General features: G+C 44.2%; 1 protein-coding gene and 1 long non-coding RNA gene across 12 annotated transcripts in view; one reads left to right on the top strand and one right to left on the bottom strand.

The window, feature by feature from the left end:
* The window catches only part of LOC127576184 (uncharacterized), a 49987-nt gene extending 42660 nt beyond the window's left edge, over positions 1 to 7327 (bottom strand). The window contains exon 1 of the long non-coding RNA XR_007957176.1: positions 7213 to 7327. This is a non-coding gene — a long non-coding RNA (uncharacterized LOC127576184). The remainder of the gene's footprint in view (positions 1 to 7212) is intronic.
* Positions 7147 to 25932, top strand: part of LOC127576182 (interleukin-1 receptor type 1-like) — a 50078-nt gene continuing 31292 nt past the window's right edge. The window contains exons 1-4 of one of the 11 annotated variants that reach the window (XM_052026577.1): positions 7374 to 7499; positions 14332 to 14373; positions 20565 to 20631; positions 21389 to 21474. In XM_052026577.1, the coding sequence (XP_051882537.1) occupies positions 14367 to 14373; positions 20565 to 20631; positions 21389 to 21474 (160 nt within the window). In that variant the 5' untranslated portion in view covers positions 7374 to 7499; positions 14332 to 14366. Of the gene's footprint in view, positions 7500 to 7523; positions 7612 to 7769; positions 7787 to 14331; positions 14379 to 16807; positions 16920 to 19854; positions 19952 to 20564; positions 20632 to 21388; positions 21475 to 25932 lie in introns of those variants that run through there. The other 10 variants (XM_052026578.1, XM_052026585.1, XM_052026583.1 and 7 more) reach the window with 10 other exon arrangements.

The raw sequence follows: 25932 nt of genomic DNA, 5'->3' as shown, positions 1-25932 counted from the left end.
GTGGGCCAGAACACCAAGATGTGAGATCCAAGCTGTGAGCAGCGCCCGGGCGCAGGAATTAGTCGTGATGTCGGACAGAGGGGTTGCCTCTGGCCACGTCGTGAACTGGTCCACGATGGTAAGGAGGTACTGGGCTCCTCTTGAAACTGGCAGAGGACCAATGAGGTCGACGTGAATGTGGTCGAACCTTCTACGGGTAGGCTCGAACTGCTGTGGCGGGACCTTGGTGTGCCATTGGATTTTTGATGTCTGGCAGTGCGGACAAGTCCTGGCCCACTCACTGACCTGTTTGCGCAGGCCATGCCAGATGAACTTGCTGGCGACCAGTCGAACAGTTGATCTGATGGACGGGTGCGCCAACCCGTGTACCGAGTCGAAAACGCGTTTCCGCCAGGCTGCAGGAACTACAGGGCGGGGTTGACCTGTTGTGATGTTGCAAAGGAGGGTCTGCTGACCTGGACCGACTAAGAAATCTTGGAGCTGCAGGCCCGAGATTGCGGTTCTGTAGCTGGGCAGCTCATCGGCAGCTTGCTGTGCATCAGCCAGGGCCGTGTAGTCGACGCCCAGGGACAGGCTGTGGATGGTGGGTCTGGAAAGCGTGTCAGCAACGACATTGTCCTTTCTGGAGACATGTTGGATATCCGTTGTGAATTCGGAAATGTAGGACAAATGTCGCTGCTGACGAGCTGACCAGGGATCAGAGACCTTGGAGAAGGCGAAGGACAAAGGCTTATGGTCAGTGAAAGTGGTGAAAGGCCTGCCTTCTAAAAAGTACCGGAAATGCCGGACCGCCAGGTACAGCGCTAGAAGTTCCCGATCAAAAGCGCTGTATTTCATTTCGGGTGGTCTAAGGTGCCTGCTGAAAAATGCCAAGGGTTGCCAACGGCCTTTGATTAATTGTTCCAGTACTCCACCAACCATGGTGTTGGATGCGTCCACCGTGAGGGCGGTTGGGATGTCTATCCTAGGGTGTACCAGCATCGTGGCGTCTGCCAGGGTGTCCTTGGCCTTAACGAAGGCAGCTGCAGCCTCGTCGTTCCTGGCGATGTCCTTGCCCTTGCCAGACGTCAGCGAGAACAAAGGGCACATGATACGGGCTGCTGCAGGGATGAACCGATGGTAAAAGTTGACCATCCCCAGGAATTCCTGCAGGCCTTTGACTGTGTTGGGATGGGCAAAATGGCGGATAGCGTCTACCTTGGCGGGTAGGGGTGTTGCTCCTTCGCTGGTGATTCTGTGGCCGAGGAAATCGATAGAGTCAAGTCCGAATTGGCACTTGGCTGGGTTGATAGTGAGGCCGAAATCACGGAGACGGGAGTACAGCTGGCGGAGGTGGGAAAGGTGTTCTTGGCGGTCACGGCTGGCGATTAGTATGTCATCTAAGTAAATGAACACAAAGTCCAGGTCTCGGCCTACCACGTCCATCAGCCGCTGGAAAGTCTGCGCGGCGTTCTTAAGGCTGAACGGCATTCGAAGGAATTCAAAGAGGCCAAATGGAGTGATAAGCACAGTTTTGGGGATGTCGTCAGGGTGGACCGGGATTTGGTGGTATCCCTGGACGAGGTCCACCTTGGAGAAGATGTGGGCCCTGTGTAGGTTCGCCGCGAAGTCCTGGATGTGAGGGACGGGGTAGTGGTCTGGGGTGGTGGCGTCATTCAGCCGCAGGGCCTCCACCCGCTGCTGGCTTTGGGGACCATGTGCAGGGGGGAGGCCCAGGGGCTGTCTGACCTGCGAACGATCCCCAGCTCCTCCATGCGGCGGAACTCTTCCTTTGCCAGGCGGCTCTTGTCTGGAGGTAGTCGTCGTGCTCGGGCATCAAGGGGTGGCCCTGTGGTAATGATGTGGTGCTGCACCTCGTGTTTGGGCATCGAATTTGTAAACTGAGGTGCCAAAACTGATGGGAACTCAGCTAGGAGCTTGGTGAACTCGTTGCCAGACAGGGAAACAGAGTCCAGGTGCGGGGCTGGTAGGCTGGCTTCTCCCAGGGGGTAGGTTTGGAAAGTTCTGGAGTGCACTAGCCGCTTCCCTCGCAGGTCGACTAACAGGCTGTGGGCCCAAAGGAAATCGGCTCCCAGGAGTGGCCGGGTGACAGTGGCAAGGGTAAAGTTCCAGGTAAAACGGCTGTCGCCGAATTGTAATTGAACTGTACGGGTACCGAAAGTCCGTATCATTGTGCTGTTTGCGGTATTGAGTACAGGACCTTGTTGCCTGTTACGAGTGTTGCGGCCAGTCAGGGGCAAAATACTGACCTCTGCTCCGGAATCGACAAGGAAACGACGCCCGGACTGCTTGTCCCGAATGAATAGGAGGCTGTGTTGGCGGCCAGCCGCCGTAGCCATCAGCGGCGGCTGGCCCTGGTGTTTCCCTGAAACTTGCAGGGTGGGCGGCATCGACGGGCCTCTGCGCCCCACCCGACGGTGGGAACACAGCTGGTCGCCAGTGTCGTCGTCTGTGTTTCTGGGGTGTGGTCGCTCGGTTGCTGGGACTGGTTTAGGTAGGCGTTGGGCTCGTGGCCTGGCGATTTGGCCAACGGACGACCTGCTCTTGCGTTTGGCCTTCCACAGGACATCTGCCCGGGCAGCTACCTCATGTGGGTTGCTGAAATTGGCGTCGGCCAACAGCAGGTGAATGTCATCGGGTAGTTGTTCGAGGAAGGCCTGCTTGAATATTAGGCAAGGCTTGTGTCCCTCAGCCAAGGCCAGCATCTTGTTCATTAGGGCCAATGGGGATCGGTCCCCCAGGCCGTCGAGATGAAGCAGGCGGGCGGCGCGCTCGCGACGGGAGAGGCCGAAGGTCTGAATAAGAAGGTCTTTGAAAGCTGGGTACTTATCCTCCTCCGGAGGAGACTGGATGAAGTCTCCGACCTGGGCAGCTGTCTCCTGGTCCAGAGAGCTGACCACATGGTAGTACTTTGTGGTGTTGTAGGTGATCTGCCGTAGTTGGAATTGTGCTTCAGCCTGGTCGAACCAGACACTGGGCTGAAGCGTCCAAAAGGTGGGCAGCTTGAGTGCCACTGCGTTGGCTGCTGCGTTGTCGTCCATTGTGCAGGTCCAAAATCCGTTTGGACCGTTGGGGTCACCAATGTAGCGGCTGCTACCGCAATGTGAAAGCAAGACACTAGTCGTGGGCTGCAAAACAAAAACTGATTTATTTTCCCGCCTTGCGCGGGCCTTTTAAGAGGAACGGTTCCCGCCCACCGAAAACGGAAACGATGTATGTGCTACGTCATCAAACTTTTCCCGCACGCGGGTTCTCCCCGTCGCTCGGGGAAGACAAAGGCCCAGCGCCATCTTGGGCCTCGCCGCTCGGATGATGTGCGACCTGACCGCCGAGCCGGTTCGCTCGCTCGGACGGTGAGTCACTACATTCTCGTAATTTTTGTCTTGCACTATACTGCTGCCACAAAACAACAAATTTCACAACATATGTCAGTGATAATAAACCTGATTCTGATCCTGACAGGATCAAGGGTTTGTTTCCCCGGCAGGGTGGTCTAGAAGAAGGGGTCACAATCTCGGGATACAGGGTAAGATGTTTAGGACTGAGATGAGGGGGAAATTTCTTCACCCAAAGAGGGTTGAATCTGTGGGATTCTTTACTACAGAAGACAGTGAAGGTAGATAATTTCTGGACACAAAAGGTTCAAGGTTCAAGTTACTTTATTGTCATTCACCCATATGCTATAAAAACACATGGAAGAATGAAATGTCGTTTCCCCCAGAATCACACAACAGAGGACATACATAAAACAGAAGACATACAATAAACGCAGACAAAAAAAATTGTGCAAGTACAAATAGTGCAAAAAACGGTATATAAAGAATACAAATTTAGTGTAGAGTTAGTGCAAAACCGAGTTGAACGAAGAAAATACAGATCTCACTGTATTGCACTAATTGTATAAACATGTTCAGCAGCAGCCAAGGTTCTTATACACCGTTGTGCAAACCAGGACTTTTGACGTGGCATTTGTCTGCGACTGCCTCCAGGGTATTCAGGAGCCTGACAGCCTGGGGGAAAATACTGTTGTACAGTCAAGTAGTTCTGGCCCAGATGCTCCGGTACCGCTTCCAGATGGCAGTGGGACAAATAGGTTGTGGGAGGGATGAGAAGGGTCATCTATGATTCTGGAGAAGGGTCATCTATTGAAAGGGTTATGGAAAGAGAGCAGGAATATGGTGTTAAGATAGAGAGCAGCCATGATCATATTGAATGGTGAACCAGGCTCAAGGGGCCTTATGGCCTACTCCTACTATTATTTTCTATTTTTCTAGAAATTTAGTTGAGGCATTCTTCACAGGTGAAATCACACCTGCTACCTAAAATGCTGTGGAAACACCACACCAAAGTATGTAACTTCTTTACAAAAGAGGGATATAGTGAAAATATTTTGTATCGTTCATATGTATGATGAAAACTTCGCATGGGTGAGAAGTTTTCCAGGTTTTTCAGGTCTAAAAGCCTAGCCGCAGTCACAGACCCAAGAAACAAAGCCTGTTACCGCAGCTTACATTATACTCCTTTCACCAGCAATAAGCCAGAAATGTAATCTAACAGAGAATCTTAATACTCATAAACTTGTGTGATTGAATTAAAACAGCTTCTTCCACTCCGCCATCAGATTTCTGAATGGTCCATGAACACTACCTCTTTATTCCTTTTTTTTGCACTAATTATTTATTTTTGTAATTTATAGTAATTTTATGTCTTTGCACTGTACTGCTGCTGCTAAACAATAAGGTTCACATCATATAAGTCAGTGATAATAAATCTGATTCTGCTTCAATCTGGCCTCATGTGATAAGCATCAGATTCTGTGGTCTACTTAGCTATAAATATTTCTCACATCTGTTACTGGGCAAAACACAACTAATGAGCTCAATTTTTATTGCTAATAATTATGAATATCTAAATTGCAATGATGCTCCTGTCTTAAAACTAATTGGAAAATATAAAAATCTAAAAAAACTGGTAAGAAAACAATATGCCTGATTAAGTTTATTTACCTTTGACCACATAAAGTGATAACGTAAATAAAGACACATTTCCAATACCTGCCTGTATAAGTTAGCCTTGAATTATAATTACTAAGACCAATACATTTAAAACAATGACAAAATATACAAGGTATTGTAGTTGCCTTTTTATGGAAAATTTACGCAAGGAAAATGTATCTATTACCAGTAGTAATATTGTATGTTGTTTTAAGAAAGGAAAGCAATTTACACTTAGCTACAGCTTAAGTATTTCCCAGTCAATGGATTACTTTTTAAGTGTAATTAATGCTGTTATACAAGCAAATATAGCAGTCAACCCCACAATTTAGACAAATGATTCTGTTTGTGGTGATATTGTTTGTGTTGAGAGGGAAATTTCACTCGTGAACTCCAAGTGTCCTTGAATACTTTAAATCTGGTTGGGCAGAGGAATCCCAGTTTAATGTCTCATCTCAAAACTTGCTTGAAGCTATAAATATTTTGTTTAGAGTTAAATGCAGAACCAAACATTGGTCAAAAAAGTGTTTTAATGTGTTCAGTAACACCAACAATTTACAGCATATACAAACAAATTACCTAAACATATACCATATATCAATATATATATCAACAGTGTAAAGGAGGGGGAGGAATTCCGTAAAAGATATACAGTGAAAGGTAAGGACCTCACAAGTGTTAATGTACAAAGGGACCTTAAGGTACAATTCATAGCTCCCTGAAAATGTTGACGCAGGTGGATAGGGTAGTGAAGAAGGCATTTGATAGGCCGAGGCATTGAGTATAAGAGTTGGAATGTTATCCTGCAGCTATACAAAACATCGGTCAGGCTGCACTTGGAGTATTGTGTGCAGTCTGGTCACCACACAACAGGAAGGATGTAGTAGCAATAGAGAGAGTGCAGAGGAGATTCACCAGGATAATGCAGGCAAATGGGAATAGCGTAGATAGGTAGCATAGTTGGCATGGGCCAGATGGGCTGAAGGGCCCATCTCTGTGCTGTACAACTTTATGAAGGGGAAAATGTTGTCTTAGGTGATGGTGTAAAAGGGGGACCTGCACCACATCGCCTTCCCTTTATACACAGTGTCTAATATTTAATTCCATTGTTAATTCCATTGTAGAATTGAAGGTCAAACTGGCCCCTTGATGAGCAGGTCTTTGACAATGAGGGTGCAGAATAGCATCCATAATCCAATCTGATCCTTTCAGCTCACGAAGCCCTCCAAGGTGTCAGAGAAGCTGAAACACTGACAAGAAACTCTTTGATATGGAGCGCAGCTGAGAAAGAGGCAGAGTTTCACATGCACCTCCTTCGACCTTGTCTATTGCATTCGGTGCTCTTGATGAGGTCTCCCCTACATCGCTGAGACCAAGTGCAGATTAGGTGACTACTTTACTGAGTCAGTCCCTCTAGCAATGAAGGCCATTGCTCCATTTGCCTTCTTGATACCCATTGCACCTACAAACCAACCTTCTGCGATTCATGCACAAGCACTCCCAAGTCCCTCTGCACGACAGCATGCTGCAATCTCCCCAGAACTTTCCAGATATCTCTTTCCAGAACTTGTTGAAACTTGCTACTTCACATTTTACTAGTATGAAATTCAGAATATAAGCTGTATAATTCCCAATGTAGACTTCACCTGGACTTCGTAGGTTTTAAAGTTTCTTGGTGTTATCCTGCATAACTCTTTTTTGTTATAAGTATGCCTAATTGTTACTGAGCAGGAGACACAAGAGACTGCAGATGCTGGAATCTGGAACAAAACAATCCGCTGGAGGAACAGAAACTAATCCAGATAAAGGGTCTCCACCCGAAACGTCGACTGTCCATTTCCTTCTACAGATGCTGCCTGACTTGCTGAGTTCCTCTAACCGTTTGTTTTTAAGCAACTTGTCCATCTCGACTTCCGAAAATGAAAACAGTGCTGAAATATTGAAACCAGTCAGGAAGACCTAATAATTTTCAAGTGGTTTGAGTCACGAGTTTGTTCTGGAAGTCTTTCGCAATAGTTAAATAATTATTTTACTACCTTGTATTTTTTCCATATTACATGCAGGACTGAACAAACATTTTAATGGAATTATAACGACTATGAATGGTGCTACTCACTATTTAACATGTTTTCACTGAATTGCCCTGAAATAATGTAACTTTGTCAAACCGGGAAAACTTCAAATAGAAAAGTAGAGTGGGATCTTAATTTGACAGTACCTTGGGCAGATGTCAGTGACGAAAATCCCGCGGGCAGAACCTGCAGCCTGTGGAGGGCGAGTGGGCGGACAGCCCGGAGACAGACGCAGACCCGGGAGCACGCGGCTGCAGCCTGGGAGAGGGGAGGCGCAGCGGCTGCAGCCTGAGAGAGGGGAGGTGCAGCGGCTGACGTGCAGCGAAGAACATTACGAAATCTCGGTTCATCTCAGTGGTGGGACTGGGGGCGTCGAGGGTCCGGGGTCCGGTCTCTTCCCTTCCTCCAGAGATAGCAGTTCCGACTACACGTGGTAAGTGCAGATTTCGGGCGCGGAACTGTTGGGCAGAGTTTGTGGAGAAGATGAGACATTAATGGCATGCTTCTGGATACGGATTGGAATGGGAGGCGTTTCCAAAAAAAATGTCAGTTTAGTTTGCTACTTTTCAGCGACATATTTAAAGAGTTGAGAAGTTACTGCCGTCTTGCAGAGTGATTTACAGCCACTCAGCTCTGGGGGTCCTGAGGTGGCTGAACCCGTTGTAGGTTCCCCAGCCTCTGCCACCTGGCCGGGTGGCACTCGCCAGGGTACACGGTTGGGTATGTGCTCTTTCTTCCACTTCCAATTGATCTCCTTGTGCTCTGCCCACAGGAGATGCTCAGTGCCATCCCAGACGTTGTCTATTTATGTTCAGCCACGGGCAGGGATCCCCAAGAGTTAGAGGATGTTGCATTCTTTTTCAAGGCGGATTTGAGAGCATTCTTGGAAACGTTTCCTCTGCTCTCTTGGTAATTATCGCGGAGAAGCTTGGAGTTTTTGGCTCTTTTGGAGTCTAGTGTCAGGCACGTGAAGGATGTGGGTCACCTGTGTGTATTCACAATCCTTCTGCCCGGGATGTGTTGGGAGAAGACACTGGTACGCCTGACCTGCCAGTGGATACAGAGGATATTGCAGGGACAGCTTTGCTGGCACTTCTCCATTACGTTGATGTGCCTGTTATTGATGATCCACATTGTCAAAGTGTCCAGGCGAGTGAGGATCACTGTGACCCTGTAAGTTATGAGAGTGCTGGGTTTGAGGCCTTGATCTTCGAAGATCTTTTCCTCAAATCGCCAAAGGCTCTGAAGATGAAGTGGAGGGGATGATGAATTTCATCACTTACGTTTGCCTTCAAAGAAATCTGGCTCATGAGAAATGGAAAGTGCTCCATACTTTCCAGGTTTTTTAATCACGGATCTTTATTGCAAGGGTAATATTGTGCTGAGGGTAAAGTTGCCAGAGACTATTAGTTTATTACGAATATTTATTCTAAAGCCTATCCTCTTGTATGCCTCAGTGATGGAGTTAAATGATATGGAACTCAGCCTCTGGTGCACACTCAGAGTTCATGTTTAGCTGGTGATCTGAACAGTGCTGTTGGTCTTTTTTTACTTAAAGAAGAAATCCACTTGGTTAATGTTCAGCTGCTGCTTTGCGAAAGAACTGTGCTGTTTAAAATTCCTTAATTTTTAAAAAATGTTTGTTTCCCACCCTTTCATCAGAGACAATGAGTGGCGATATCCACATTCCTACTGGAATGTTCATAGAATAATAGAAATGTACAGCACAGAAATGCTGACCATGATACCTTTCTACACTAATCCCATTTGCCTGCATTAGGCTCATATCCCTCTACTTCTTTCCTATCCGTACCTGCAGATATGCTTTTTAAATGTTGTATTAGTTTCTCATCCACCACCTCCTCTGGCAGCTTGTTACAACTATTCACCACCCTTTGTGTGAAAAAATGTACCCCTCAGATCTCCTTTAAATTTCTCCTCTCTCACCTTAAACCCTTGCCTTCTAGTTTTAGGCTCCCCTGCCCTTGGGAGGGGTGGGGGGGGGTGCAGGTGGGGTGGAATCTTACTCTCTATCTTATCTATGCTTCTCATAATTTTGTAGACCATTACAAGGTCACCCCTCCACCTCCCATGTTCCAGTGAGAATACACCCAGCCTATGCAATCTCTCCTTGATAACTACTGCCCTCCATTCCAGGGCAACATCCAGGTGTATCTCTTCTGCACTCTCTCTATTGATACCACATCCTTCCTGTAGTGTGACAACCAGAATTGTACATAGTACTCTAAATGCAGTTTCACCAATATTTTGTATAACTGCAACAATGTTAAACCAGTGGGGTATACCCAACCCTAAACCAATGTTAGGATTGGGTATACACCCCTGAAGTCACTGGATTTTTCTTTCTGTCAACTTTAAGGGAAAGAAAAACTTGTGTGATTATATGATGGGCACTGGACTATAAAGGCCAGATTTGTGCCCTGACAGAATGTGACATTATCCCTGTGTTGCTCTGTCTGTGCCTGAGTGCTGGAAATAGGTCGCTGACCTGTTCTCAGTTTATTGTGATCCATGGTATCAAGGTATTTGTTGATTCAGCAGAACATTTATCATAAAACACTGTATAATTCCATCACCATCGTAAAGGTGGGACACTAATAGAGCAACACTAATTGAACAATTATAGTGGATCCCAGATTAGTTTAGTGTTGAGTGACCATCTCCAAGAGAAAGACTGGTGTTCCTCCTTCCACGTTGGTTGTGATGTAACTACAAATTAAAATGAGTTCAAGTGCTCTATTGGCTTCTAATATCTAAAGACAATTGTACTTTTTAATGTTTTCTGAGAGATTTTGCCAAGTTTAGAATAAGGGCACAGATATAGGCCATTTAATCTATCAAACCTCCTCTGCCATTCATTGAAATTGTGGCTGATCTCTGATCTAGCTTTGTCTGCGTCTGTTTATTCCCCGTGTACTTCAATACCAAGGGTAATGGGAACTTGCCAGTTTCAGATTTAAAATTAGCAATGGGCCAGAATGCCAAATTTGGAATAGTTCCCTGGTCTTCCTGCATGTATAGACAAGCTCTTGGCAGACCAGGGTCTAACTGTCAGCCTGCGTTGTCTGGTCTGAAACTCCCCAAAAAGCAAAAAATAGTTTCTATCAGTTCCCCTTCAACTTGACAATATTGATCAGATGATCCCTTAAACTTGCATGTTGCAGGGAGTGCAATAGTAGTTTCCGTAATCAACTCTGTAATGTAAACTTAAAATCCAGGCATCGCTCTGTGTTGTATATCCTTCCTAATAATTCCACAACTGTTGGATGTTATCCACTCTATGTAAATGTAAGTGTGCTATAGCTATTTGTTTATATACCCTTCTATGATACATATTGTATGTAGTCTTTTATGATATTGAACAAAAATGAATTGAAAATCAAGGATGTTTATTAGAATCTGTAAGCATGGGAATTTCTGTTTCTGTGGAGTAAATAGGAAGCTGTTTCCCACAGATAAGTTGGATATTACCAGCTGCCAACATTGAAGTCAAGTTCTTGTCTATTTGTGTTATTGCTGAATAATTTTCTCTCTCCTTTGTTTTCTTGCAATGCACAGGGGGACAGAAGATGTGATACTATGAGTTGGTAATCTTGTTTATGGCATCATGCTGACCACAATTAAAAGATTGCACAATACCATTCTTCAGCTGAAGTCTGGAATATTTTGTTTCCAAAAGAAAATGGGGGGAAAAATACTTGTGGGTCTACATTTAAAGCAATTAAGAAATATGATTATGTGGAAACAAATATGGTCTTGTTGCTGATAATTGCAAGACTGTTTCCTTCCTGATATTCCTCCAGCATGGTATTGTTTGCTGAGTCAACAAAACTTTAGCCATTGAAACAAGTTATGGGAACTGTCAAAATATTGGGGAAGCTGTAGTTAGAATGGGCAAGCTCAATTAATCAGCAGCTCCTGTTTCCAACCATATTGCTGTCCTCCTTGATTAGAGATAAGGGAATACGTGCCCAATTTGCAGGGATGATTTCTCTTTGGTACCCAGGATATCAGGCAAGGAGCATAGATATTAAATGGGTAGGCATAAACCAACATAGTCGAGAGGAACTGGTTTCAATCCGTACTGTTACACAAACAGGATACTGGTTATTTAGAGATACAAGACTGCAGATGCTAGAATCTGGAGCAACAAAACAAAGGAGTCCAGATGAAGAGTCTCCACCCAAAACGTCAACTGTTCATTTCCCTCCACAGATGCTGCCTGATTCGTTGAGTTCCTTCGTCACCTTGTTTGTTGCTACTGGTTACTTAGATTTCAATCAGGATTTAGTTTCTGATATATCATTGAAAATCTAGTTAACTTAAGACCAGGAGAGAGTAAAATCGAGAAGTGCCTTTCCAATTGCCTTTCTTCTGCTCCATCTGTCTACTACTATCAGTGCCCTGGGTTTATCAGAAAACAAAAAAAAACTAGCCAATTTGGTATACCGTAATCCCTCATTCCATATTGTAATCAAGTAAATTACAGAAGACTTCAGTTCATAATCCTTCAACATTTACAAATTTTAATGTTTACTTTTGCATTTCTCCCAAGTATAGTCCAAACTCAGGGAACTTAAGGATACGAAGGGCTCTGAGTTATTAGAATCCTCTAATCCATGGGGCTAAGAAATGACGGTGTTTAGGGTTGTGCTTGATAGATTTTTTGACATGAAGACCTCCGAGGCGATGGGGATTAAGCAGAAAAGTGGGGTTGAGTGAAGGATGAGCATAATCTCATCGAATGATACAGACTTGAGAATCTGTATGGCCTATACTTGGTCATTCGCCTCTATATTTTCTTATGTTCTTGGTGATTTGCTGGCCTTTCCGGGTGCGTAGTTGTTCTTGGGAGATAAAGGAATGGTGGCTGAAGAGAGGGACAGTATTTGAACTAAGTGGTGTTATTTTGTTGGGGGTATTTGATAATATAAATTGTACTAATATACTGTAACTTTGACCATATAAGCAACACAATACCCACATAGTACTGTACTCAAGAGAATCTTGTTCTCAGGAATATGTACTAGAAATTTGACTCCAGAGTGCACATGATTTCTCACCACATAAATTAACTAACTACAGTACTGATTTATGTGTTGTATGGCTTTTCCTGGCTGGTGGCACTGAGAAGATTGCTCTGTATGCTATATGACAGTAGTGTAGATGGTAGAAATGCTGCCTTAGTTTTGGCAACCCAAGTTCAATCCTAACCTCGGGTGCATGCAGTTTGCATGTTCTCCCTGTGGCCATGTGGGTTTCCTCCCACATGCTAAATATGTGATGGTTAGTAGAGTAATTGGCTACTGTAAATTACCCCTAGTGTCGCAGGGTGGTTTGAAGATTGGGTGCGGAGTTGATAGGCATGTGCGATAGAATAGGTTTCAGGAAAAGAAATGGGGGAATGGATTGATGGGATTGTTGTTTAAACCAGCAAAATGGGAAGGCAATCAACCCATTGAGTCTATGTCGTGAGAATAAATATAGGAAAGGAAAGTGTGTCAAAGAAATGAAAGTTCAATCCCACGTTAATTTTCATATGAAAGTGCTATGTAAAATGTTTCCAGAATGAAAGTACATTCAGAAATAGCTGTTAAAATCAGCATGGGTAGATGTATTCTTATCATTTATGTAAAATATCTTGTGATAGATAACCACCTCACAAATGGTGCTGATGCTTCCACTTATAAGTAGTTCTTAACAGATTTTGTGGTAATCATTGTGTTATTTGCTGAGATTGATTTGGACCAATGATGGCTAGTAATTGTTTGCAGTAATTAAGATATATTTCCTACATTTTTAAATTTGTTCAATGGTGTTAGTAATTCATATCTTTCAATTTTTGTAAACCCTACATTGGGAAAATAGAAAACCTGTTCTACGTTTCAATTATTTTGTTTTGCAATTACCAAACGGGCTCAATTATAGCACTTTCACCTCACGAAGAAGGTAATGGGTTTAAGTGCTACACTAGTATTGAGCATTTAATTTGGGTTAATTCTTCAATGTATATTAATGGAACCCACTCTTTTGGCTGCATTTTGGTAGCAATATTATCTTTTGCTATAGCTGCTTGATGGTTGTGGTAGTCCTATTCTCCCCACTAGTACAACTTGCAAAGGGGTTGAGTTTCTGCTGGTTGCATCAGTGTAATACAGGGAGAATCACCACACAAAATTCATAAAATTTTAAGTGGAAATGAGTTCTCCCAAAACTCCCAATATCACAGTTAATCTTTTATTATTCAATTCACTTGAATGGGACTTGCCAACTGATCACTTCCAGATGTTCGAAGATTCCATTGAATATGCAGGCTCAAAGTTTCTCAAATTGCATTCATTTTCTTCAGTGCACCAGAACGCAATGCTTTCTGCTAAGGGTTCTTATATAATTATTTTCTAAATTAATTTGTATTATTTACACCAATGGGACTATTAAATGATTTATTGTGGTTACCTCAGTTTATAGTAGACATTCATGAGTGGAGGACTGGACATCCTTATAAAAATGATTCTTTTGTATTAAGTGCATTTTCAGATCCACTAGCTTATCATTCTGCATGGATTTAAAAATCAATAATTGATTTTTAAAGGAAGATAAGCAATAGTTATGCTGCCTACTTGTTCTAGTTTTTGGAATATATTGCATGGTTGAAACACAAAATCCAAGTTAACCAGTGCAATTTTGGTTGTACTTTGTTCACAATTTCCTGCTCACATCCATAGTTGAAACTCTATGCCAAAATGTTAAATACCAAGATGTGAATACATTTTTACTTTTCCATTTTCCACCATGCTATTCCATTGTATTTTAGTGCTTTCCTTGTTCTCAGTATATCTTTCCATAGGATACCACAACATCGACATAGTAGACAGGCTGCATAATGTTACCCGCCAGAGACTGAGCACATATTTTGCTCTTATACTTTGTCTATGATGCACTCTGTTTAAAGTTGACCTTTGGCCAGTGAGGAAATTCAGTGCCGGGGGAAAGGAAGTCCTTGTTTGTTTTGGCTCCAGAACTTGTACATCATGTAAGCTTGAGACAGTAAACATTTAACATTCAGTCCACTATTTTATTACTAAGTGTGAGTCAGTAAGTGTTTTAGAAAAAATATTCAACAGACTAAAAGATAGTGTTCTAAGAGAGATCAGATATGCTAGAGGAGGGCTTGTGTCTAGTCTGCATTATGTGGTTGTTATTTAACAGCAAAGCTCCCCTGAATGACAACATTTCCATTTCAGATCTCTCTGATGGAAACTCATTGAGTTGGAAACCAATGACTCGTAAGGTATGTGATTGTTTGGTCCAAACTTTTGCTTTGTCTTGTAGAAGTTAGAAGTGTGTAGGTGTGAGCAATGGTGTATAGCAGTAGTTGCACAATGTTCGTGGGTGGAGGGCTATCCTGGTAAACCAAATCATTACTGATGGTCACTTGTGTGAAACTTGATTTATGTTGACCGCATATAACCAGACACACACATTCTTAGTCATGTTTTTGATGGCACAAATGCTGGAATTTGTAACAGTCTTTTATTCATTCAGTTTGTGACCAAGCAGCAGCATGGGATTATGACTTGTGATTTTATGTGCTTGCTTGAGATCAGTTTTAGCATTCAACGGCCCTGAAGACTGAATAGTAGTCTGGGTCTATGTTAAAACAAATCCTATTATTGACTTTACAACAGCCAAACCTTTACAAATTTAATTAAACTTGAATTATTGGTGCAATATAAATTTTCCTCGCCACATCTCAACAACCCCATTTTCAACTTTAATTTTTGTTTTATTGGTCAGTTCACTTGCTGACCACACAAAAAGTTTTACTCCCAAGTCAAGCTACTGAAATGAAGAATTTTTTTTCACCTGATATGTAATATAAGCTCTCATCCCCTCCTGTGGCCAGCATTTTCCCACCCCACCCCACCCCACCCCACCCCCCAATTACCAACATATTTTTACTGCCAACTTACAGGTTACACAGAAAGTTAGACATTTAGAACTTTTTTTTAATCAATGTGAATTCTCAATAGGTTATTTGTTAATATTAAGTCTGAGACTGACAGAATTTCATCACCGAAATTATTAATGGATGTGGGTACAAGGTGGGTATATAGAGTTAGGTCATGGTTCAGACACAGTTTCATTGAATGGTAGAATAGGTTTTGGGGTTAGGCAGCCTACTTCTGTTCTGACATTCCTATATAAAAACAAACATAAGAAAATAAATTATAAGTACTGTAAAAAAAGAACGTATTTAAAGAAGGGTACAAGGATATCAAAATCAATGTACAAAATTACTAAATATTGTCATTAGAGAGTGTAGCGTGCATTTATCAGAATAGTACCAGGAGCTTTAACATAACATAAATTAACATTAATTTAGAACTTTAAAAAATTAACATAAATTAAAAATAACATTTATATTTTGGAAATTTGTAATTTAATCTTAACACAAAGTGTTACATTTATGATGAATGATTATGTAAATGAGAGTTCTGTTCCGCAGAACTTGGTAGGTTGAGTGTGATTCAAATTTTTAAAAGATATTAGGAGGAACTGAGAGCAGATAGAGGAAACTATTTCTGCTGGTTGGAGCGTCTAGGACAAGGGACTTAAGCGTTAGAGCCTTGCCTTTCAGGAATGGGTGAGGAACCATTTCTGCACACAAAGGATGATAGAATTTTTGAACTCTTCCATAGGGCTTTTTAAGCTTGGTCAATCATTAATTTTGTATCTCAGATTGATAGATTTTTGTTAAGCAACAGAACTGTATACTATGGAACAAAGGCAGATGTGTGGTTACAGATCAGCCATGGATGGTAAAACAGGCTCAAGGGGCCAAATGACCTACTTCTGTTCCTGCCTTCCATTGCACAACCAATACTACAAGTGACCTAAATTTTTGAAAGATTCTATAGTAACTGGAAAGCAGAATGGAAATAATGAGTAGAAAAGTAATTTGCTTATATGATCTTGCTGTGTTACCACAATTTGTTGCCAAGCTCAGCAGACTTGCTTTGTTCTAATTTTGTATTTTGTTTTTTTTAATCCTGGCACTACCAATTAGAACAAAATTCAGACTAAGGCCCCTCCACAGACTTGAATTCCTTGCTAATCAAAGATGGAAATAAGATTTGAAAATATTCACATCAGTGATGTTATCATTTTCAGTCCTGTAACACTCAGTTTGACAATTGGTTCAGTATATCAAACATTGTTTTGAAAGTACCAGAGTAACTTCCTGCTACTGTCCAGTCATCGTTGTGATAATAATTGACTGATTCTTTCAAAGTCCATTGAAAACAAAAGTACCGTATTTTATACTATGGTTTTGTTAATTAGAAACTGAACTGTGTCCAAACTCTTTGCTCTGGCAAAGAGGAAGATGACATTTTGTTGTGGAGACTGAGCTAAAAGAATAGTCAGTGAAACTGCATGGTCCTTAATTAGTTATAAACCCGTTTCTTTACTTATTACTGAAGAAAGATCATATGTCTATTATAATCCAGATATTGAGATGTTTTTCATTGTTAAATGTGCCGTACAAATGTAAGTTTTCAGTGTAACCTTTTTCCTTTAGTTGGGGCATTGCCTTTGCTAAAACAATGTACAAGAGGAAATTCCATTTGTGGCTTCCTTATCTTTTTAATTTAGATAAAATTGTTTCATCACATACATTAAAAAATGTTTAACAATTTCCTTTCATTGTTTTGACAGTTCAATATGGCTTGAAGTTTTGGGTGTGGTGGGGCACACATTGCAAGCAACAACTTTGAAGGTTATGATAATTTAGTGCACATCTCCTACCACAGCCTTTTCCTTCCTAGAGGTCAGTTTGAAGGTTGTATCTACATTAATTTTCCAGTGATGGTGTGTCTGTAATAGGAGGAGAGAGTGAGTAGGTTAAGTCTATTCTCTAGAAGGTAGATGAATGATGGCTGACCTTGTGGAAATGTACAATGTTCTTAGTGGGCTCAACAGAGGAGATGGAAGGAGGACATTTCTCTCAGCTTAAGGTATGTAGAATATAGGGCACAGTTTGAAAGTAAGGCAAAGGCACATGACTGAAAGGAGGAGAAATTTCTTCACTCAAAGGATGCTGAATCTTAGGAATTCTCTACCTGAGAGGGCTGCGGAGGCTCAGCCATTGATTGTATTCAAAACAGAGATCAATAGGTTTTTGGATGCTAGAAGAGTTATGGAGACGGGGTAGATGCTTGAGGAGGAAGATCAATGATATTGTAAATGATGGAGTAGGTTCAAGGGTCACATGACCTGCTTCTATTTCTTCTGTTCAAATGGGAAGGGACATTGGAATTCTGGGCTTTGTACATTTACCCATTCTAGTTGGCAAGCTCCAAGTATTTCACTGACATTTGTTTTGGGCAGTGTTGTTTTCTACAGTGGACAGCATCTTGCAGTTATTAATTATAGCTGTGTTAGTTGGTTGTTGGTGCTGGGGTGGAATCATTCTCTGCTGGGCAGCTCTGGATCACTTTGGGTAGAATCCTGTCATTTTCTCTGAGTTCACAGATGGAAATGAAAGTCAAGGTAAAGTCAAAGTTGAGTTTATTGTCATATGCACGAGTACATGTATGCACAGGTGCAATGAAAACCTTACTTGCAGCAGCATCACAGGGACATATGATATCATTAGCCTGTGCTTCAAGTCCTAGGGAGGTACTTCAACCCATAACTATCGCACTCAGAGATGGATGTGCTTTGAGTAGCAGTATTGCACCGCTTGTAATTACATTTCCAACCCAGGGATTACCACACTGGACTTACTGGCACTTTGTACACTTTTCAAAGTTTTTAATCCTAGCATATGATGCACATTTAGCTGTGCTATTTTACTAAAAACATATATGCACCCCTCTCTGTATCAGTGGGGTTTATCTAAAGTTGAAATCTTGCTCCATATGTTGGAACACTCAGTAATTAGGATGGGAAAGGCATGATAGTGTTATGTCCAATTCTTGCACTGTGTGTACTGTTGTCAGAAATAGTGAGTGCTCTTTTCACTAACTCTATCTTCTTTCCTCAAGAGAGTGACTTAAGCTGGAATATGATGCATGGCCTAAAAATTGGTGCAGGGGGAAGGAATTCAGATTTTTGGACCATTGGGAACTCTTCTGGGGCAGAGGTGACCTGTACAAGAGGGACGGATTGCACCTGAACTGCAGGGGGACCAATATCCTGGCAGGCAGATTTTTTAGTACTGCACGGGGGTGTTTAAACTAGATTGGCAGGGGTTGGGATCCTAAGCAGCAGGGAGGCAAATGAGAGGCTGGAAAGTGATACAGAAGTCAGGAACAGGAACACAGCAGGGACCGAGGAAAGTCTTTACGATTAAATTGTATTAATTTGAATGCAAGAGGTCTGACAGATAAGGTGGATGAACTCAGGGCATGGATAGGTACGTGGGAGTGGGATACTATAGCCATACTGGAAACATGGCTAAGGGAGGGACAGGACTGGCAACATAATGTTCCAAGGTACAGGTGCTTTAGGCAGGATAGAGGTGGAGGAAAGAGAGGAAGGGGAGTTGCAATTTTGATTAAGGGGAACATCATGGCAGTAGTCAGAGATGAAATTACTGAAGAATCAATCAGTGAGAATTTATGGGTGGAGCTGAGAAATAAGAAGCAGATGATTACCTTGTTGTACTCTAGACCCCTAAATAGTCACCAGAAATTAGAGGAGCAGATATGCAGGGATATTGTGGAGAGTTGCAAGAATAATAGAGCTGTAATAGTGGAGCATTTTAACTTTCCTAACATAGACAGGGGGTTGCCATACTGTTAAGAGCTTGGTTGGGGTGGAATTTGTTAAGTGTTTTCAGGAAAGTTTCCTTGGGCAATGTATAGAGAACCCTACTAGGGAGAGGGCAAAGCTCAACCTACTCTTGGGTAATAGGCTGGGGCAAGTGACTGGGTTGACAGTGGGGGAGCACTTTGTTACCAGTGATAGTTTTAAAATAGTTATGAAAAGGGGAAGAACAGGTCCACAGGTTCAAGCTCTAAATTGGGGCAAGACAAATTTTGATGTTATGAGACAAGGGCTTGCAAAGGGAAAAAGAGTAACTAGGGAGAGAATAGGGCCCCTCAAAGACCAAAGTGGACATCTATGTTGTGGAGGTACTCAATGAATATTTCTCATCTGTTTTTACTGGAGAAAGACATGAAGACTTCAGAACTAGGGAAATTTTGCTGACATTGAAAGAAAGGTTGTTGCTTAGTGACATGGTGTCAAGATGACAATCTTACCCTCAATGTCAGCAAAATAAAGGAGCTGGTTATTGATTCCAGGAAATGGGGTGAAGTACACACCTGTATCTTTATTAATGGTGCTGAGGTGGAGATGGTTGAGAGCTTCAAGTTCCTAGGTATAAATATCACCAAAAATTTTTCCTGATCCAGCCACATGGACACTATGGCCAAGAAAGCACACCAATGCCTCCACTTCCTCAGAAGTCTAAGGAAATTTGGTATGTCCCTGATGACTCTTACCAATTTTTACAGATGCACCATAGAAAGCATCCTATCCGGATGCATCACAGCTTGGTATGGAAACTGTTCTGCCCAAGATCACAAGAAATTGCAGAGAGTTGTGAACTCAGCCCAGTTCATCATGCAAACCAGCCTACCCTCCATTGACTCCGTCTACACTTCCTGCTGACTTGGAAAAGCAGCCAACATAATCAAGGAACCCTCCCACCCGGTCATTCTCACTTCTCTCTTCTCCCCTCTCCCTTTGAGCAGAAGATACAAATGCTTGAGATCACGCACCACCAGACTCAAGGACAGCTTCTATTCCGCTGTTATCAGACTCTTGAAAGGACCTCTCATAAGCTAAAAGGTGAACTATTGATCTCCCAATCTATGTCAACGTGACCTTGCACTTTATTTGTCAACCTGCACTCCACTTTTTCTGTAACTGTAACACTATATTCTGCATTCTGTTTTTCTTTTTACTCCTTCAATGTGCTTGTGTATGCTGTGATCTGTCTGGATGGCATGCAAACAAAAGCTTTTCACTGTATCTTGGTACATGTGACAAAAATAAACCAATTACCAATAGCATTATCAAGTGACATTTATGCATCAGCACGTGCTCATTGATCCTTGGTTTGGATTTTGTTAGGACCACTCTTCTCCAGACTTCATTAGACCCTTGTGAGCTGAACTTGATATCAAGGTAGCATTTACTGAGTAAAGCATTCCTGGCAAAATTGAAGCTTTGAAAATCTGATGTCAATGGAAATCCAGGGGAAAGTTCTCCACTTGCTGAAGCCATATCCCACACAAACGAGGATGGCTGTGGTTGTTGGAAGTCAATTATCTCAGCGCCAGAATGTTGCTGTTCGAATTCCTCAGGGTGGTGTCCTTAGATCAGCCACTTTCAGCTGCATCAGAAGTGAGGATGTTCCTTGATGACTGCATAATGTTCAATTCTATTCTCAACTCCAAAGCACATGAAGCTGTACATCACTGCATGGAGCAAGGATCGGACAACACTGAAGCATGGGCTGATAAGTGGCAAGTAACATTTGTGTCACAAAAGTGCCAAACAGTGGCTATCCCCAACTAAAGAGGATCTAACCACCTGCTCATGATAGTCAATGAAATACATTGTTGAGTTGTCCTCCATCAAATTCCTTGGGGGAAGATTGCTATTGACCAGAAACTTAACTGGAGGCTCCACAAAAAATACTGCACCATGCAGGTGTCAAATGAAGGGTATTGTGCTAGGAATGCCTCACTTCCTCACATCCCAAAGTATTTCCATCTTTACAGGTTATAAGAGTGTGACAGATTATTCTCCACTTGCCTGGAAGAATGTAGCTCTCACGACACTTGAGACTCAAAACCATCCAGGACCAAGCATTCCACTTGATCGATACCCATTCACTTCCCAAATATTCACTTCCTCCACAATCGGCACACTGTGGCTGAAGTGCGTAACGTTTATATACAGTACTTCAGCTACTTGCCTAGATTACTCCAACAGGAGTGGGAATACCACTGCTTGCAAGTTCCCCTCCAAGTGTCACAGTGTCCTGACTCTTCACCAGAAAGGCTATAGTGTGTATATTCATATTTGGGGTGGGGGAGGGAGGGTAGTTCAGGGGAATCTAGAAACTGCCAGATTAGAAATCTTTTTCCTTTTTTTTGTTGTTTTCTTGTCCTCATTAATGGGTTGAATTTCTCCTTGTTAGGAACTGTAGAGAGTTGACGTGTATGAAAAGTTCTATGAATATTTTCTAATGAATGAATTTTTCTATATTAATTACAGGAAAATGACTGCTTCAATTCTTGTGCTTATCTTTGGATTTCTCCCATTCATGTTGGCCTTACCTCTACAATTCAGTCCAACTGTAGGTAAGTGGAACCATGTTGTAAGAGTGCTGTGTAATGTAAATAAACTCCAGGCTCTAGAGTAATGCGATATCTAAACACAGAAAAATCAAGTTCTAAGCTCTTCTCTAAATTTAAGTGAAATGTGTGGGTGTTACTTGTCAATGAACTAAAGAATTCAATGACTCATGGCATAATAAATGCCCGCAGCCTTGTGTATTGTGAGTGGGAAGTTGTTTTGCAGGTAGTTATGTTTAAAAAAATAAATTCCACTTTTACCAGTCATTGCTTAATTACTTAAAATGTGGTTGGCTGGATGTGTGGTTTTCATAAAGTTGTGAAGGTAAGTACAGATCAAGAATTTTTATGATTTATATCTTCAAGTATTTTTCTGTTAGTTGGTATGACCACTCTTACAAGCTTGTCTTGGGCTGCAAACCAAGTATGCATTGTATCTAAGAAAGCAGAATCATACAAAATGATACAGAAAGGAAAAGCTTCTGGCTATTTGTGTTCTTAGTTCTTCATTAGGAAAAGAATAAACACTCAATTAGATTATGTAACATAGGCACTGAAACACAATTAAATTTGCTATGGTTAAAAAGGAGCAACCAATAGAGTGTAGTGACTCACTGCACCGGCATCGAACCGGCTCCTGACATCGCGAATGTCATCGGAGGCCCCAATCCAAGATGGCGCAGGGCCCTCCTTCTTCCCCATCGTTGGGCTGAGAAAGTCCGTGCGCGGGAAGGTCAGGTGATCTGCGCGTGACGTCAGCGTGGGAACTGTAGCGCGGGAAGTTTTTAGATATTAAAGGCGCACCGCGCCCCTGTCGGTCATTCAACCTCTGATTTCGAACCAGCAACTCTGTGTCTTCATTTCGTAGTGTGTAGCTAGCCACTACATTGGTGACCCCGATGGGCCCAAATGTTTTTGGACCCACGATGCCTGCACAGCAAGAGGTACAGGCAGTAGCCCTTAAACTGCCTGCCTTCTGGACCCTCCGGCCCAGTGTCTGGTTCGACCAGGCCGAGGCCCAGTTCCAGATTCGCCAGATCACCAGGGATGACACCAAGTACTATTACGTCATGAGCGCCCTCAACCAAGACACCACAGCCCAGGTTGAGGATTTCATCCAGGTGCCCCTGGAGGAGGAAAAGTACGATAGGTTCAAGACCCTCCTTCTCAAGACTTTCGGCCTTTCCCGACGTGAACAGGCCTCCCGCCTACTCCACCTCGATGGGTTGGGCGACAGACCCCCCTCCCCACGCTCATGAACGAGATGTTGGCCCTGGCAGACGGGCATAAATCCTGCCTGCTGTTTGAGCAGATCTTCCTGGAGCAGTTACCCAACGACATCCACCTGCTCCTGGCGGATGCCAATTTCAGCGACCCCCGGAAGGTGGCCGCCCGGGCGGATGTCCTTTGGCGGGCGAAAAAGGAGAGTGGGGCGTCCGTTGAGCGCGTTGCCATGCCATGTACCCAGTGGCCCAGCAGGCCAGACCTGGCGATCGAACGCACCCCACCTGCCACCAGGTCTGAGACACCGACCGACCAATGGTGTTTCTACCACCAGCGGTGGGGCGCTGATGCCCGCAGATGCCGGCCACCATGCAGGTTTCCGGGAAACGCCAGAGCCAGCTGCCGCTGATGGCTACGGCGGCTGGCAACCCGGATAGCCTCTTGCATGTGTGGGACAGGCGTTCCGGACGTCGGTTCCTAGTGGACACCGGAGCCGAAGTCAGCGTCATGCCTCCCAATGGCCGTGAGACTCGCAACTGTACACCAGAACCCACCCTCAGAGCCGCCAATGGCAGTGCCATTCGGACCTTTGGCACCCGGTTGGTACACCTCTGGTTCGGCACCTGCAACTTTACTTGGAGGTTCATCCTGGCCGCTGTCGCACAACCACTCCTCGGGGCAGACTTCCTTCACGCCAACAGTCTGCTGGTTGACCTGCGGGGTAAGCGTTTGGTACATGCCAGGACCTTCCAAACATTCTCGTTGGGTGAGGCCAAGCTACCGGCCCCACACCTCGACTCCGTCACCACATCGACCAACGAGTTTGCCAGGGTCCTGGCAGAGTTCCCGTTCATACTAACGCCCCAGTTCTCCACCACCTTGCCCAAGCACGGCGTCCAGCATCACATCCCCACCCAGGGCCCTCCCCTCCACGCCCGTGCCCGGCGGCTACCCCCAGACAAGCTCCACCTCGCGAAAGAGGAATTCAAAAAAAAATGGAGGAGCTGGGGATCATCTGCAGGTTGGACAGCCCATGGGCCTCTCTGCTACACATGGTCCCCAAGACAGCTGGAGGCTGGCGACCCTGTGGCGATTACCGACGCCTCAACGACATTACTACCCCGGACCGGTACCCCGTGCCGCACATTCAGGACTTTGCTGCCAACCTGCATGGGCGGTCCATTTTTTCCAAGGTCGACCTCGTCCGCGGGTATCCCCAGATCCCAGTGCATCCGGACGACATTCCGAAGACGGCGCTGATCACACCTTTTGGCCTCTTTGAATTCATCTGGATGCCCTTTGGTCTCAAGAACGCTGCTCAGTCCTTCCAACGACTCATGGACGCGGTCGGGCGCAACCTTGACTTCGCCTTCATATACCTCGACGACATCTTGATTGCCAGCAACGGCCTCCAGGAACATTTCACGCACCTCCGCCAACTCTTTTCTTGCCTGAGGGATTTCGGCCTCACCATCAACCCAGCCAAATGCCAATTTGGGCTGGAGACAATCGATTTCCTGGGCCATCGGATCGACAAACACGGCGCCACGCCCCTGCCTGCGAAAGTCGATGCGATCCGCCATTTCGTCAGACCCACCTCCATCAAGGGTCTGCAAGAATTCCTCGGTATGGAAAACTTTTATCACCGGTTCATTCCATCCGCAGCCCGCATCATGTGCCCATTGTTTGCTCTCCTGTCAGGCGGAAGCAGGGACATTGGTTGGAAGAGGCTCACACCACATTCGTCGAAACCAAGCAGGCCTTGCGGACGCGGTCATGTTGGTGCATCCTCGCATGGACGTCCCGACTGCCCTCACGGTCGACGCCTCCAGCACAGCGGTCGGAGGTGTGCTAGAACAGCTTATCGAAGGACGTTGGCAACTGCTGGCGTTTTTCAGCAGGCACCTTCGACCACTAGACCTCAAATATAGCGCCTTCAACCGCGAGCTGTTGGCGTTGTACCTGGCCATGAGACATTTCCATTACTTCTTGGAGGGCAGACTGTTTACAGCTTTCACCAACCACAAGCCTTCAACAAGGTCTCAGATCCCTGGTCAGCATGGCAGCAGCGGCACTTGCCGTACATCTCAGAGTTCACCACTGATGTCCGCCATCTGTCTGGGAAAAAGAACGTGGTCGCGGATGCACTGTCACGGCCCACCATCCAAGTTTTGTCCCGGGGGTGTATTAAATATAGAAACATAGAAAAACTACAGAACAATTTAGGCCCTTCAGCCCACAAAGCTGTGCCGAACATGTCCCTACCCTAGAAATTACTAGGCTTACCCATAGCCCTCTATTTTATTCAGCTCCATGTACCTATCTAACAGTCTCTTAAAAGACCCTATCGTATCCGCCTCCACCACCGTTTCCAGCAGCCCATTCCACTCACTCACCACTTTCTGAGTAAAAAACTTACCCCTGACATCTCTTCTATATCTACTCCCCAGCACCTTAAACCTATGTCCTCTTGTGGCCACCATTTCAGCCCTGGGGAAAAGCCTCTGACTGTCTACCCAATCAATACCTCTCATCATCTTATACACCTCTATCAGGTCCCCCCTCGTCCTCCGTCTCTCCAAGGAGAAAAGGCCGAGTTCCCTCAGCTTGCTTTCATAAGGCATGCTCTGCATTCCAGGCAGCATCCTTGTAAATCTCCTCTGCACCCTCTCTATGGCTTCCACATCTTTCCTGTAGTGAGGCAACCAGAACTGCGCACAGTACTCCAAGTGGGGTCCGACCAGGGACCTGTATAGCTGCAACAATACCTCACAGCTCCTAAATTCAATTCCCCGATTGATGAAGGACAATACACCATATGCCTTCTTAACCACAGAGTCAACCTGCGCCGCCACTTTGAGCGTCCTATGGACTTGGACCCCAAGATCCCTCTGATCCTCCACACTGCCAAGAGTCCTACCATTAATACTATATTCTGCCAACATATTTGACCTACCAAAATGAACCAGTTCACACTTATCTGGGTTGAACTGCATCTGCCACTTCCCAGCCCAACTTTGCATCCTACCTATGTCCCTCTGTAACCTCTGATAGCCCTCCAAACTATCCACAACACCCCCAACCTTCGTGTCATCTGCAAACTTACTAACCCACCCCTCCTCTTCCTCATCCATGTCGTTTATAAAAATCACAAAGAGCAAGGGTCCCAGTACAGACCCCTGAGTAACACCACTGGTCACCGACCTCCACGCAGAATATGACCCTTCAACAACCACTCTT

This window comes from Pristis pectinata, chromosome 11 (genome assembly GCF_009764475.1).
Source record: "Pristis pectinata isolate sPriPec2 chromosome 11, sPriPec2.1.pri, whole genome shotgun sequence".
Lineage (NCBI taxonomy): Eukaryota > Metazoa > Chordata > Chondrichthyes > Rhinopristiformes > Pristidae > Pristis > Pristis pectinata.
This window is presented reverse-complemented; position numbering and strand designations above follow the sequence as displayed.